A 15,513-nucleotide genomic window follows, 5' to 3' on the forward strand; every position below is an offset into this window, starting at 1 on the left:
CCGCTAATGCTAATAGCTAGCTAGCTAACTAATAAATGTACTGAGTAAGAGCTAATACAGCCTGATAATACCAGTGATGGTGTAGACCTAAATCAGCATGTTGTTTGTGCAACAGTATCTTCTAAATCAATGAGGAATATGCAAAGCAAGAATACGTTAGCTACATGAAGTATTATACGATTATAGGGTCCCCTAGAAAACACCTATCAACACTTTAGTTCCTACCCTGTCACAATAACTCCTCCCTGGCATTTTAATTCATTGTCATCTCAAACAACACTATTCAAAGTGCACACTATTATATTCTAACTATAGAATTAGAATAGTCATTCTATTTCCATGATTACTACAGTTTTGCTCTAATTCTAAGTAAATTTGCAATTGCAACATTTGGTTAAAAATAAATTCTAAATTATTTGACCATATCAGACAGCCCTACGTGGCAGTGTGTTAATTATTTCAATTGAGCAGTGATGTAAAGTACTTTCAAGTACTACTTAATTTTTTGGGGGGTGGGGGGGGTATCTGTAGTTTACTTTACTATTTTTATTTTTTACAACTTTTACATTTACCTCATTACATTCCTTAAGAAAATACTTTACTTTTTATGCCATACTTTTTCCCTGACACCTAAAAGTACTTGTTACACTTTGAATGCTTAGCAGGACAGGAAAATGGTCCAATTATATAATAGCCACGGATGTTCATTTCTTCTCCGCATTGTCTGAATCGGAGTACTTTCCCGATGATTTCTAGAACAGAAAAACATTCTAGCCGTTCTGATTGTTCTCAGAAACCAATGGATTGGGCCATTACTAGAACGGTGGCGGTTTGAACATTCGGAATTGGCTTTGATACTCTGATTGGTTGGAGATAATCTGATTGCTGATCACTTTGTTTTTTCCAACCTCCCTAATTTTGACTGAAGTATGTAGCGAACTATAGAGCAGCAAAATAATTCAATTTAAGTCAAAGAGCAAGCAATGTAGATGCACAGAGGTTAGGAAAAACCCTAGAAAGGCAGGAACCTAGGAAGAAACCTAGAGAGTACATGGCCATTTAGGCCAGATCGTTCTTCAATACGTTTAAGTTGACGTTCGGTACAGTTTACAGTTCAGTTTTTGTTTTTGTTCTACCTCGTTATTTTTAGTGCTACATTAATATTGATTACTGTAATGTTGGTTTGGAGCTTGCAGGAAAGGTGGTGGCAGGGTAGCCTAGTGGTTAGAGCATTGGACTAGTAACCGGAAGGTTGCAAGTTCAAATCCACGAGCTGACAAGGTACGAGTCTGTCGTTCTGCCTCTGAACAGGCAGTTAACCCACTAGGCCGTCATTGAAAATAAGAATTTGGTCTTAACTGACTTGCCTAGTTAAATAAAGGTAAAATAAATAAAACAACATAAAAACAGTGAAACTTGAAACTAATGAGTTTACAATCAGATATGAAATATGTACCACTGTCCTAAAGCAACGCTTGGGACCATACACATCTTGCAAAGGCCAATTTCCTTGGTTTCCTCAACATTCCATTATTTGGAATTAAGTATCTTGTGACATTAATTCACATAATAATGCTCCCACAGAACTTCAGCTAGACTTGCACATAGCAGTTCCAATCACAGTGTATAAAATAAATTGACCAACTTTCTCTTTTTTGTTTTTTAAGCGTTGGGGATACAAAAATGTAAAATTCAACATTCATAGTAGCCTACAGTACTTTATGTATCTATTCCTTTTCTTTTTATTCACAGGATATGAATGACTTCTCCCCGGTGTTTAGCCAAGCGCTGTACAAGGGCCTGGTGGCCCCCAACGCAGAGAAGGGAACGGTCATCGCCACTGTGTTCGCTGAGGACCAAGACCCTCCTGTGAGTTTCACTGATCTCTCTGTAACTAATGATTCATATCAAGATTAATATGTATTGGTTTTATAAAACAACGTTTTTAAAAACTTTTTGGGGCCGGGGACCGCTTTTGTGATAGCAAATCCATCAGGGAACCCCTCAAAATTAGAACACAACTCAAGTGACATAAAAAAAATATCATCCAAGGAGTTTCTAAACCCAGAGGCGCAAAATCACAAGACCTCCGGGAACGCTTGTGAAACAGACCAAGCAGACCAGGCCAGTGTCAATGAGAGAAATAAAAAATGCTTCCTTATTTGTTCATTTTCTCAAGCCAAAGGCATAACCTAGATTCGAGTCAATGTCTTAAGTAGTTGAACATGTTATTACTCCAACCTCGTGAAAATATTCATTTTCTGTACTGTCTTTGGTTTTACTATGACCTCGGCAGTGCATTGCCAGTTGAACCCGGTGTCGAACCCTAGGAAGGAATATTTTAATGGCCCACCTCTTTCTCAGTTTTCAAGAAAAAAATAATGGGGCAGAGATATATTCTCTTGTTGCAGCTTTAACATTAATATCCTGAAATTCAAAAAATATTCCATGAGGCAGAGAGAACTGCAGTTTTAAAGCTTAAATTATTGGTGGAGTACTGTAGATACCAATATCCCTATGAGCCTCCCAGGCCCATGTTGCCCAGGGTTAAGATCATAAATTGTAGAAACTTATTCCACTGTTCCCTTGGCCAAACATTTTTTAAATGTCCAATGCAGCTCTTTTTACACCCCTTCAAATTAATGGATTCGAGCACGCAGCCATGCAATCTCCATAGACAAACATTTGCAGTAGAATGGCCCATAATGAAGGGCTCAGTGACTTTCAACGTGGCACCGTCTTAGGATGCCACCTTTCAGTTTGTCAAATTTCTGCCCTGCTAGAGTGGTAAACAGTAAGTGCTGTTATTGTGAAGTGGAAACGTCTAGGAGCAACAAAGTCTCAGCCGCGAATTGGTAGTCCACACAAGCTCACAGAACGGGACTGGCGAGTTCTGAAGCTTCTAGAGCAAAAATTGTGTGTCCTTGGTTGCAACACTCACTGCTGAGTCCCAAACTGCCTCTGGAAGCAACGTCCGCACAAGAACTGTTCGTCGGGAGCTTCATGAAGTGGGTTTCCATTGCCGAGCAGCCACACACAAGCCTAAGATCACCATGCACAATGCCAAGCGTCGGCTGGAGTAGTGTAAAGCTCGCCGCCATTGGACTCTGGAGCAGTGGAAATGCGAGTGATGAATCACGCATCACCAGCTGGTAGTCCGATGGACGAATCTGGGTTTGGCGGATGCCAGGAGAACGCTACCTACCCGAATGCATAGTGCCAACTGTAAAGTTGGTGGAGGAGGAATAATGGTCTAGGGCTGCTTTTCAAAGTTCAGGCTAGGCCTCTTAGTTCAATTAAAGGGAAATCGTAACGCTACAGCATACAATGACATTCTAGACGATTCTGTGTTTCCAACTTTATGGGAATAGTTTGGGAAAGGCCCTTTCCTGTTTCGTTATGACAATGCCCTGTGCACAAAGCGAGGTCCATACAGAAATGGTTTGTAGACAACAGTGTGGAGGAACTTGATTGGCCTGCACAGATCTCTGATCTCAACCCAATCGAACACCTTTGGGATGAATTGGAATGCCGACTGCGAGACAGGCCTAATCGCCCAACATCCGTCCCCGACCTCACTAATGCTCTTGTGGCTGAATGGAAGCAGGTCCTCGCAGCAATGTTCCAACATCTAGTGGAAACCCTTCCTAGAAGATTGGGAGGCTTTTCTAGCAGCAATGGTGGGGAAGGGGCATCTCCATATTAAAGGGAAATGGAACACTTTGGGAAGTAAATCTAAACAAAGAGATGTATTCAATCCATTAACAATAAACATGTGCATTACAGTTATTTTCGATTGCTAAACAACAGCGGACACAACTGGAGTCACATGTGCAAAACTCTAACTACAGTCTGCACAGCAGCAGTTCATGTGGACCAAACTCTAGTTCGTTTTTCATTGCTTGAACACAGTTTACAAAACTCTACACACTTAACCCATGACTTTAACCACAACCTGCACAACACTGTGGATTTACAGCACTTTGTTCAAATGCTAACACACTGCTGTCAAAACTGTGAACCACACATTCAAAACGGAATAGATTTCAGCCTTGTGCCTTTCACACACTGCTGATTGCAATTTCAGCTGAAAGGCTAAGCAGGTGTCTTGTTTTAGACTTGTTAGTGAACACACACACATATTACAGTATATATAGGTAGAGCTCAGAAAGACTAATTTTGGAAATGGAACAAGGAAGATGGGTTCGTGGAGGGAGAAGGGTGGCAGGGAGAGGGCGGATGCGTGGAGGAAGACAAAGAAGACAAAGAGCTGTTATTTCAGATGAAATAAGGGCTACACTTATAGACCATGTCATGAACCATGGTCTCTCATTGAGAGAGGCAGGGTTGAGGGTGCAACCCAATCTGCAAAGATCCACAGTGGCATCTGTAATGCGAATTTTCCATCATGCAAACAGGTGAGAGTTACATCCTTACAGTAAATGAAAACATTACAGGAATCTATTTTGTATTGCAATTATATAATATTTACACAGATATATATTACAGTAAGTTTGACAGGACCCAAAGGCTGCCCCCAACAGGGGGAAGAGGAAAAATATTTTCAGATGCGCAGGAAAATGCTATTGTTGACATGGTTGTTGTCAACAATGCAATAAAACTGCGGGAGATTCAAGATAGAGTGCTGGCTGATAATGATATATTTGAAAATGTTACAGTTTTTTTCGATTGCTAAACGACAGTGGACACAACTGGAGTCACATGTGCAAAGCTCTAACTACAGTCTGCACAGCAGCAGTTCATGTGGACCAAACTCTAGTTCGTTTTTCATTGCTTGAACACAGTTTTCAAAACTCTACACACTTATCTCATGACTTTAACCACAACCTGCACAACACTGTGGATTTACAGCACTTTGTTCAAATGCTAACACACTGCTGTCAAAACTGTGAACCACACATTCAAAACGGAATAGATTTCAGCCTTGTGCCTTTCAAACACTGCTGATTGCAATTTCAGCTGAAAGGCTAAGCAGGTGTCTTGTTTTAGACTTGTTAGTGAACACACACACATATTACAGTATATATAGGTAGAGCTCAGAAAGACTCATTTTGGAAATGGAACAAGGAAGATGGGTTCGTGGAGGGAGAAGGGTGGCAGGGAGAGGGCGGATGCGTGGAGGAAGACAAAGAAGACAAAGAGCTGTTATTTCAGATGAAATAAGGGCTACACTTATAGACCATGTCGTGAACCATGGTCTCTCATTGAAAGAGGCAGGGTTGAGGGTGCAACCCAATCTGCAAAGATCCACAGTGGCATCTGTAATGCGAATTTTCCATCATGCAAACAGGTGAGAGTTACATCCTTACAGTAAATGAAAACATTACAGGAATCTATTTTGTATTGCAATTATAGAATATTTACACAGATATATATTACAGTAAGTTTGACTGTAAAATATATTTTTACAAAAGGACCCAAAGGCTGCCCCCAACAGGGGGAAGAGGAAAAATATTTTCAGATGCGCAGGAAAATGCTATTGTTGACATGGTTGTTGTCAACAATGCAATAAAATTGCGGGAGATTCAAGATAGAGTGCTGGCTGATAATGATATATTTGAAAATGTTAATTCTGTCAGCACAACAGCTATTGCTTGAGTCCTAAAGAAACACCAAGTTACAATGAAACAGTTATACACTGTACCGTTCGAGAGAAACAGTGAACGGGTAAAAGAGCAAAGATATCAATATGTCCAGGTAAGACGTCTGAGGTTACGTACACAGCTATACAAAATATTTACAGTTAAAAAAACACTAGCATTTCTACAGTAAAACTGTGCACTTACTGTTTTTCAGAGAGTAATGGAGGTGGAAGCACTGGAAAGACCACATTCATTTGTATTTATCGATGAAGCTGGATTTAACCTTGCCAAAACACGGCGCAGAGGAAGGAATGTTATGGGTCAAAGGGCCACTGTGGAGGTTCCAGGCCAAAGGGGGGGAAATATCACCATGTGTGCTGCAATGGCCAATGATGGTTTGCTTCTCAACACACCACTCATTGGCCCATACAACACAGAAAGGCTTATAGCTTTCCTAGAACAGCTCTATGCTCAGCTAGTGCCAGCAGAACAGGGGGAGCCAGTAAGAAACCCCCAAGTTTTTGTCATAGTTTGCGATAACGTTGCTTTTCACCACTCTGCAGCTGTCACAGATTGGTTTGCAGCACATCACAGATTTATGGTTTTGTACCTGCCTGCATATTCACCCTTCCTCAACCCAATAGAGGAGTTTTTCTCTGCCTGGAGGTGGAAAGTGTTTGGTCACCACCCACATGACCAAATGTCTCTTTTGGCAGCCATGCGTGCCGGATGTGAGGACACGAGTCCAGAGGACTGCCAGGGATGGATAAGGCACTCCAGAAGGTTCTTCCCCAGGTGCATGGCAAGAGAAAACATTAGATGTGATGTTGAAGAAAACCTGTGGCCTGATGCTAGAGAGAGGCAGGATTAGCCCCTCAATTATTTGTTCGAATTACAGTATGTACTTTTAGTTTCTACCTTTTTTTTCTCATTACTGTAATTCCGTAAATTACTACCGACTATTGAAGCAAACTGCTAATTTTCATTTACCTTAAAGAATTGTTATGTTCTAAAAATTTTATAAATCATGTGAAAGAATGTCACTCTTTTCTTTGAAGAAAATATTACTTTGTATGAAGTCACTGAAATTGTTCAAACTGTAAAGATGAAAAGTTTGTATTTTCTGTATTGGTGGTTGATGCTAGTGTTTTTACTCTCAGTGTGTTCTGAGTGACAGTGTGTGTTATCTCAGTGAGGGTTGTGCATAGTGTTTGGCTGCACTGAGCGTGTTTTGAGCCATGTGTTAAGAGTTGTGTTGCTTGGAATGAGTTTTGCAGGTGATGTGAACTGTTTAGCTCAGGTGACTGTTGGTAGTGCAGACTGTAGTTAGAGTTTTGCACATGTGACTCCAGTTGTGCCCACTGTCGTTTAGCAATCGAAAAAAACTGTAAACACAAAAACATCTCTATATTTAGTATTTTGATTGCCAACAAGGTTTATTTGAGCTATGGTCAGCTGCATTTTAAATTTCCATAGTAACGACCGACGCCAGTGCATCACTGGCAGGAATCAGCAAATTGTCTGTGGTATTGAGAGTGAATCGAAGAACAGGATCTGCAGACAGCACTTTGCGGAGGCAGACTTCGAGATGAAGGGCACTTTCGATGCGGCAACCGGGAGTTTCCGAATGGAGAGGAGTCATAGGCCCACGTTGAAGCCCTCTGCTTGCGCCTCCGTTTGACATTTAGAGGGTTATGGTGTAGGGGTTCCCGACCGACCATCATCAAAAGCAACTGAGCGGAGGAAGCGACGCGAGTCAATGCAATGGAGCCCCAGAGGTAACGTTAACCGGTCATGACTGTTGTTGACTAGGCTAGCGTTAGACACTGGACAACTTTGTTGCAACTCTAGTTGAAGGTAACTAGCTAATTGCGTCTGAAGTGTTTTGTGTTACACCTCCCAGCAAATAACGTTAGCAAGCAACTCAACTGCAACTCAAATTGCAACAGAGTTTATCCGTGTACTCCTGTTATTAGGTAAAGTTAGTTACTGTAGCTAGCTTCCACCTCAAATAGTCAAGTACTGTAATACATGTTGTTGACAGATTTGTTTTTGTAATGTTTTGTTAGCTCCACCTCATTAGCTAGACGGAAGTTGACATACCTAATGTTTGCTGAAGTGTGTGTGTGTGTGTGTGTGTGTGTGTGTGTGTGTGTGTGTGTGTGTGTGTGTGTGTGTGTGTGTGTGTGTGTGTGTGTGTGTGTGTGTGTGTGTGTGTGTTGACAAAGCATACAACAGGTAGCTTGTTAATGCCAACTGATGTGGGTTCAGTTGTCTTAACAAAACGTTTGTTAATGTTTCTTTTCAAGATGACATCTTCATCCCTGAAAATGTTTTAATCCTGGATGGGGACTGTGCAGGAGGCAGGTGGTACATGCAAATACATGTTATGTCTAAGGCTATTGTCTATTTCAAGTATTTGCAGTGACTCTTGAAGATAACTATAGCCTAATAAATGCCTTAATTGTTTTCTACCAACAGGAAAGAATGGTTAGTACTGTCATGTACTGTCATGTTGTGTCTTGTTTCTGTCCTTTCCCTTCACCCTGTCTCCCTCTGCTGGTCGTTGTTAGGTTACCTTTTCTCCCCCTCTTTTCCCCAGCTGTGCCTTGTCTCCTCCTAACTACCTCGTCACCCCTTTTCCCACCTGTTCCCTTTTTCCCTCTGATTAGGTCTCTATATCTCTCTCTGTTCCTGCTCCTGTCCTTGTCGGATTCTTGTTTGTGTTGTTCATGCCTGAACCAGACTATCGTCATGTTTGCTGCAACCTTGTCCTGTCCTGTCGGAACCTGCCGGTCCATCTGAGCCTACGTTTTGTTTTGTTATTAAAGAAGCTCTGTTTACGTTAATTCGCTTTTGGGTCCTCATTCACGCACCGTAACAGAAGAATCCGACCAAGAATGGACCCAGCGACTTCGGATCCTCTCCACTCAGCCGTCGAGATCCAGGGAGCGATGCTAGGCAGACACAAGCAGGAATTGTCTGCTGCTCGGCATGCCGTTGAGACCCTGGCCACCCAAGTCTCCAACCTCACAGAACAGGTTCACCATCTCCGCCTCGATCCACCGGCCACTTCCAGGGCTTTCGAATCTCCGGAGCCCAGAATCAATAACCCGCCGTGTTACTCTGGGGAGCCCACTGAATGCCGCTCGTTCCTCACCCAGTGTGATATTGTGTTTTCTCTCCAGCCCAACACTTACTCCAGGAGCACTGCTCGTGTCGCCTACGTCATATCTCTCCTTACTGGACGGGCTCGTGAGTGGGGCACGGCAATCTGGGAGGCAAGGGCTGAGTGTACTAACCAGTATCAGGACTTTAAGGAGGAGATGATACGGGTTTTTGATCGATCTGTTTTTGGGGAGGAGGCTTCCAGGGCCCTGTCTTCCCTATGTCAGGGTAATCGATCCATAACAGACTACTCTATTGAGTTTCGCACTCTTGCTGCCTCCAGTGGCTGGAACGAGCCGGCTTTGCTCGCTCGTTTTCTGGAGGGTCTCCGCGCAGAGGTAAAGGATGAGATTCTCTCCCGGGAGGTTCCTTCCAGCGTGGATTCCTTGATTGAACTCGCTATTCGCATTGAGCGACGGGTTGATCTTCGTCACCGAGCTCGTGGAAAGGAGCTCGCGTTCTCCGTTGCCCCCCTCTCCGCATCACTACCATCTTCCTCTGCCGGCTCGGGTGCTGAGCCTATGCAGCTGGGAGGTATCCGCATCTCGACTAAGGAGAGGGAACGGAGAATCACCAACCGCCTCTGTCTCTATTGCGGTTCTGCTGGTCATTTTGTCACTTCATGTCCAGTAAAAGCCAGAGCTCATCAGTAAGCGGAGGGCTACTGGTGAGCGCTACTACTCCTGTCTCTCCTTCAAGATCCTGCACTACCTTGTCGGTCCATCTACGCTGGACCGGTTCGTCAGCTTCCTGCAGTGCCTTAATAGACTCTGGGGCGGAGGGCTGTTTTATGGACGAGACCTGGGCTCGGGAACATGACATTCCTCTCAGACAGTTAAGGGAGTCCACGGCCTTGTTCGCCCTGGATGGTAGTCCTCTCCCCAGGATTCAGCGTGAGACGCTACCTTTAACCCTCACTGTTTCTGGTAATCATAGCGAAACCATTTCTTTTTTAATTTTTCGTTCACCTTTTACACCTGTTGTTTTGGGCCATCCCTGGCTAGTTTGTCATAATCCTTCCATTAATTGGTCTAGTAATTCTATCCTCTCCTGGAACGTCTCTTGTCATGTGAAATGTTTAATGTCTGCTATCCCTCCTGTTTCCTCTGTCTCTTCTTCACAGGAGGAGCCTGGTGATTTGACAGGGGTGCCGGAGGAATATCACGATCTGCGCACGGTGTTCAGTCGGTCCAGGGCCACCTCTCTTCCTCCACACCGGTCGTATGATTGTAGTATTGATCTCCTTCCGGGAACCACTCCCCCCCGGGGTAGACTATACTCTCTGTCGGCTCCCGAACGTAAGGCTCTCGAAGATTATTTGTCTGTAGCTCTTGCCGCCGGTACCATAGTCCCCTCCTCCTCTCCCGCCGGAGCAGGGTTTTTTTTTTGTTAAGAAGAAGGACGGGTCCCTGCGCCCCTGCATAGATTATCGAGGGCTGAATGACATAACAGTGAAGAATCGTTATCCGCTTCCTCTTATGTCTTCAGCCTTCGAGATCCTGCAGGGAGCCAGGTTTTTCACTAAGTTGGACCTTCGTAACGCTTACCATCTCGTGCGCATCAGGGAGGGGGACGAGTGGAAGACGGCGTTTAACACTCCGTTAGGGCACTTTGAATACCGGGTTCTTCCTTTCGGCCTCGCTAACGCTCCAGCTGTCTTTCAGGCATTAGTCAATGATGTCCTGAGAGACATGCTGAACATCTTTGTTTTCGTTTACCTTGACGATATCCTGATTTTTTCACTGTCACTCCAGATTCATGTTCAGCACGTTCGACGTGTCCTCCAGCGCCTTTTAGAGAATTGTCTTTTTGTGAAGGCTGAGAAGTGCTCTTTTCATGCCTCCTCCGTCACATTTCTCGGTTCTGTTATTTCCGCTGAAGGCATTAAGATGGATCCCGCTAAGGTCCAAGCTGTCATTGATTGGCCCGTCCCTAAGTCACGCGTCGAGTTGCAGCGCTTTCTCGGCTTCGCGAACTTCTATCGTCGTTTCATCCGTAATTTCGGTCAGGTGGCAGCCCCTCTCACAGCCCTTACTTCTGTCAAGACGTGCTTTAAGTGGTCCGTTTCCGCCCAGGGAGCTTTTGATCTCCTCAAGAATCGTTTTACATCCGCACCTATCCTTGTTACACCTGACGTCTCTAGACAGTTCATTGTCGAGGTTGACGCGTCAGAGGTGGGCGTGGGAGCCATTCTTTCTCAGCGCTCCTTCTCTGACGACAAGGTCCACCCTTGCGCGTATTTTTCTCATCGCCTGTCGCCGTCGGAACGTAACTATGATGTGGGAAACCGCGAACTGCTCGCCATCCGCTTAGCCCTAGGCGAATGGCGACAGTGGTTGGAGGGGGCGACCGTTCCTTTTGTCGTTTGGACTGACCATAGGAACCTTGAGTACATCCGTTCTGCCAAACGACTTAATGCGCGTCAGGCGCGCTGGGCGCTGTTTTTCGCTCGTTTCGAGTTCGTGATTTCTTATCGTCCGGGCTCTAAGAACACCAAGCCTGATGCTTTATCTCGTCTCTTCAGTTCTTCAGTAGCCTCCACTGACCCCGAGGGGATTCTCCCTGAGGGGCGTGTTGTCGGGTTGACTGTCTGGGGAATTGAGAGGCAGGTAAAGCAAGCACTCACTCAAACTCCGTCGCCGCGCGCTTGTCCCAGGAACCTTCTTTTCGTTCCCGTTCCTACTCGTCTGGCCGTTCTTCAGTGGGCTCACTCTGCCAAGTTAGCCGGCCACCCTGGCGTTCGGGGTACGCTTGCTTCCATTCGCCAGCGCTTTTGGTGGCCCACCCGGGAGCATGACACGCGTCGCTTCGTGGCTGCTTGTTCGGTCTGCGCGCAGACTAAGTCCGGTAACTCTCCTCCTGCCGGCCGTCTCAGGCCGCTTCCCATTCCCTCTCGACCGTGGTCTCACATCGCCTTAGATTTTGTCACCGGACTGCCTTCGTCAGCGGGGAAGACTGTTATTCTTACGGTTGTCGACAGGTTCTCTAAGGCGGCTCATTTTATTCCCCTTGCTAAGCTTCCTTCTGCTAAAGAGACGGCACAAATCATCATCGAGAATGTTTTCAGAATTCATGGCCTTCCGTCAGACGTCGTTTCGGACAGAGGTCCGCAATTCACGTCTCAATTTTGGAGGGAGTTTTGCCGTTTGATTGGGGCTTCCGTCAGTCTCTCTTCCGGCTTTCACCCCCAGTCTAACGGTCAAGCAGAACGGGCCAATCAGACTATTGGTCGCATCTTACGCAGTCTTTCTTTTCGCAACCCTGCGTCTTGGTCAGAACAGCTCCCCTGGGCAGAATACGCCCACAACTCGCTTCCTTCGTCTGCGACCGGGCTATCTCCTTTTCAGAGTAGCCTCGGGTACCAGCCTCCGCTGTTCTCATCTCAGTTCGCCGAGTCCAGCGTCCCCTCCGCTCAGGCTTTTGTCCAACGTTGCGAGCGCACCTGGAAGAGGGTCAGGTCTGCACTTTGCCGTTATAGGGCGCAGACTGTGAGGGCTGCTAATAAGCGTAGAACTAAGAGTCCTAGATATTGTCGCGGTCAGAGAGTTTGGCTATCCACTCAGAACCTTCCCCTTAAGACCACTTCTCGCAAGTTGACCCCGCGGTTCATTGGTCCGTTCCGTATTTCTCAGGTCATTAATCCTGTCGCAGTTCGACTTCTTCTTCCGCGATACCTTCGTCGCGTCCACCCCGTCTCCTGTATCAAGCCCGTTCTTCGCGCCCCCGCTCGTCTTCCCCCCCCCCCCATCCTTGTCGAGGGCGCACCCATCTACAGGGTCCGTAGGATTTTGGACATGCGTCCTCGGGGCCGTGGTCATCAGTACCTAGTAGATTGGGAGGGGTACGGTCCTGAGGAGAGGAGTTGGGTTCCCTCTCGGGACGTGCTGGACCGTGCACTGATCGATGATTTCCTCCGTTGCCGCCAGGTTTCCTCCTCGAGTGCGCCAGGAGGCGCTCGGTGAGTGGGGGGGTACTGTCATGTACTGTCATGTTGTGTCTTGTTTCTGTCCTTTCCCTTCACCCTGTCTCCCTCTGCTGGTCGTTGATAGGTTACCTTTTCTCCCCCTCTTTTCCCCAGCTGTGCCTTGTCTCCTCCTAACTACCTCGTCACCCCTTTTCCCACCTGTTCCCTTTTTCCCTCTGATTAGGTCTCTATATCTCTCTCTGTTCCTGCTCCTGTCCTTGTCGGATTCTTGTTTGTGTTGTTCATGCCTGAACCAGACTATCGTCATGTTTGCTGCAACCTTGTCCTGTCCTGTCGGAACCTGCCGGTCCATCTGAGCCTACGTTTTGTTTTGTTATTAAAGAAGCTCTGTTTACGTTAATTCGCTTTTGGGTCCTCATTCACGCACCGTAACAAGTACAGCATGCCAAACTGACCAGAGTGTTCCTGTGCTGCGGTGGAGAAGAGGTCCACCGGGACCATCACTAAAGAGCTCAGGGCCCAGCTAGATTGAGCTCACGATCATCAGTATACAAACGAGTCCTGCCCCTATACGCCACAGATGGAGCTGACGGAGAGTGAGATCAGTGAACTCGCAGAATCACAATCATCACAGTGCAAACTAAGATATACTATCAATCACTTTGGGGGAGCGGGATGGTGTTCCGAAAATGGAGAAGGAGCAGGCCATTCAACAGCGAATTCAAAGATACACCCCTACATAAAGGGAATCAGAGTGGAATTGTTTTTCCACCAATTTTTTTGTATACCCGTTTCAATGGATGTGCTACCTTGTCCCGGTTCTGCTGTTTCGACTCTCTCTCTCAACCTATTAATGCTGAGCGTTGAAAAGCAGTTGCTCCTGAGGTGTTGAACTGTTGCACCCTCTATAACCACTGTGGTTATTATTTTGATGTAAAAAAGGCTTTTGTAAAATATATTTGATTGATTGTTTGCTCTGCTGGATGCTGTGTATCCACTAATTGTCTGAGTGATGGGACATTTTTATATTATCTGTAACATATTTTGGTGTGTATTTAATCTGCATCTTAACTTCTTAAAGTGGCAATCAGCAGTAGAAACAATAACAAAGGCACTCCCTGCTCCTCTTTTGGTAAAAAAGCTAAGGGATTGGGCTGGAGAAATGTAACCACTCTCAAATTCATAGACAGAGCTATAGATGCGAAGACTGACCATCTATGACATCAAAATTGTAATCTTGTTTCTATGATCTGTTTCCACTACCATGTGCCCAGTTCGCTTTGGATAAAGGCGTCTGCTAAATGGCATATATTATTCATGTCTACTTTGACTCTGACTAGCTGCCCATTGTAGTTACTATTCCTTTCCTATAGATGGAGGCCAAGGCTAGTTGAAGTCACTACTCTAGCGACAGGGGTACGGGATTAGTGCACACTGAAAGTAGTTTTATCTTCAAAGCAAGTTTTTCTGGTTACGCTTGAACCTGTTGTTATAGTGAACAAGCTAACTAATACTATTTTTACATAAGGCGCAGGCATTAGGTCTATGTCTTACGCTAGGCTAGCTTTACCAAATGAACTGGTTTTATTCAAACTTTTGCTCAATGCCTTTGCTTCTGGCTATGCACACTTTATGGAAGAAACGACACACGCAGAGACCTCGTCCAATTCTCTCTTGTGCCCATAGGGTGAGCTGGCGATAAACTGCCAGCCTATATGCTCTGCAATCAAAAAAAAGCAAAGTTAGTCTGATACCGAAACGAAATCACAATGTATTTATAAAGAGCACGCCCCATTATTGGTTAGAATGAGATTTCATGAATCATGATGCTGTCTGCGATTGGAACTCTAGTCGTCTAATCTAAAGGTAAATGTGTTACCAACGCGCCAAACAGAGCTGATGATAAACATCGTTATAGGATACTGATTATATATACTGAGCACCGACACATCCAATAAATACATCGCAACCAAGACAGATTGACAGGAACCTCTGACTGGATGTAATACAGTCACCATCCAGACAGATTGACAGGAACCACTGACTGGATGTAATACAGTCACCATCCAGACAGACTGACAGGAACCACTGACTGGATGTAATACAGTCACCATCCAGACAGACTGACAGGAACCACTGACTGGATGTAATACAGTCACCATCCAGACAGATTGACAGGAACCTCTGACTGGATGTAATACAGTCACCATCCAGACAGATTGACAGGAACCACTGACTGGATGTAATACAGTCACCATCCAGACAGATTGACAGGAACCACTGACTGGATGTAATACAGCCACCATCCAGACAGATTGACAGGAACCTCTGACTGGATGCAATACAGCCACCATCCGCTGGGATTTTGTGCTGTATCTCCACCATCTCTCTACAACACACACACTCCTACTCTAGCCATTACCTGGCAGCATCCCCACTCACACCAGTTTGTGTTTGCCTACGCCGACCGTAGGCGGCATATCCTTGTTGTCACAGTTACAAGAACGAACTCTTTGATCTGGGGCAACGATCGGCTCAAACATGAACGTCTTCAGTAGGTTTATTGGCTCCCTAACTAACATGATTTCATTCTCAGACTCGGAGCGACTCTGTAAATTCAGCCATTTTTGTGAGTTCCAAAATGTTCTCTCCTGCCAGTGACGCAACAATGCCAATATGATGATTTACAGTTCGCCGTCGTTCTAAATCATAGTGTTTCCATTCCCCTTTATAGCCCATGATTTTGGAATGAGATGTTCGATGAGTGGGTGTCCACATACTTTTGGTCGTGTAGTGTATATGCAGTGCTTCTGTGGA

At 45.3% G+C, this 15,513-nt stretch overlaps 1 protein-coding gene and 1 long non-coding RNA gene across 5 annotated transcripts in view; both read left to right on the top strand.

The window, feature by feature from the left end:
• Positions 1 to 15,513, top strand: part of LOC110528891 (protocadherin-15) — a 267,645-nt gene that overhangs the window by 176,073 nt on the left and 76,059 nt on the right. For all 4 annotated transcript variants that reach the window (XM_036984917.1, XM_036984912.1, XM_021611090.2 and 1 more), the window contains one exon: positions 1,753 to 1,869. In XM_036984917.1, coding sequence (XP_036840812.1) covers positions 1,753 to 1,869 — 117 coding nt within the window. The remainder of the gene's footprint in view (positions 1 to 1,752; positions 1,870 to 15,513) is intronic.
• On the top strand, positions 6,972 to 7,967 carry LOC110528917. The gene is made up of 2 exons (XR_002474314.2): positions 6,972 to 7,381; positions 7,913 to 7,967. It is a non-coding gene; the product is annotated as an uncharacterized LOC110528917 (long non-coding RNA).

Source organism: Oncorhynchus mykiss, chromosome 1 (assembly GCF_013265735.2).
Source record: "Oncorhynchus mykiss isolate Arlee chromosome 1, USDA_OmykA_1.1, whole genome shotgun sequence".
NCBI lineage: Eukaryota > Metazoa > Chordata > Actinopteri > Salmoniformes > Salmonidae > Oncorhynchus > Oncorhynchus mykiss.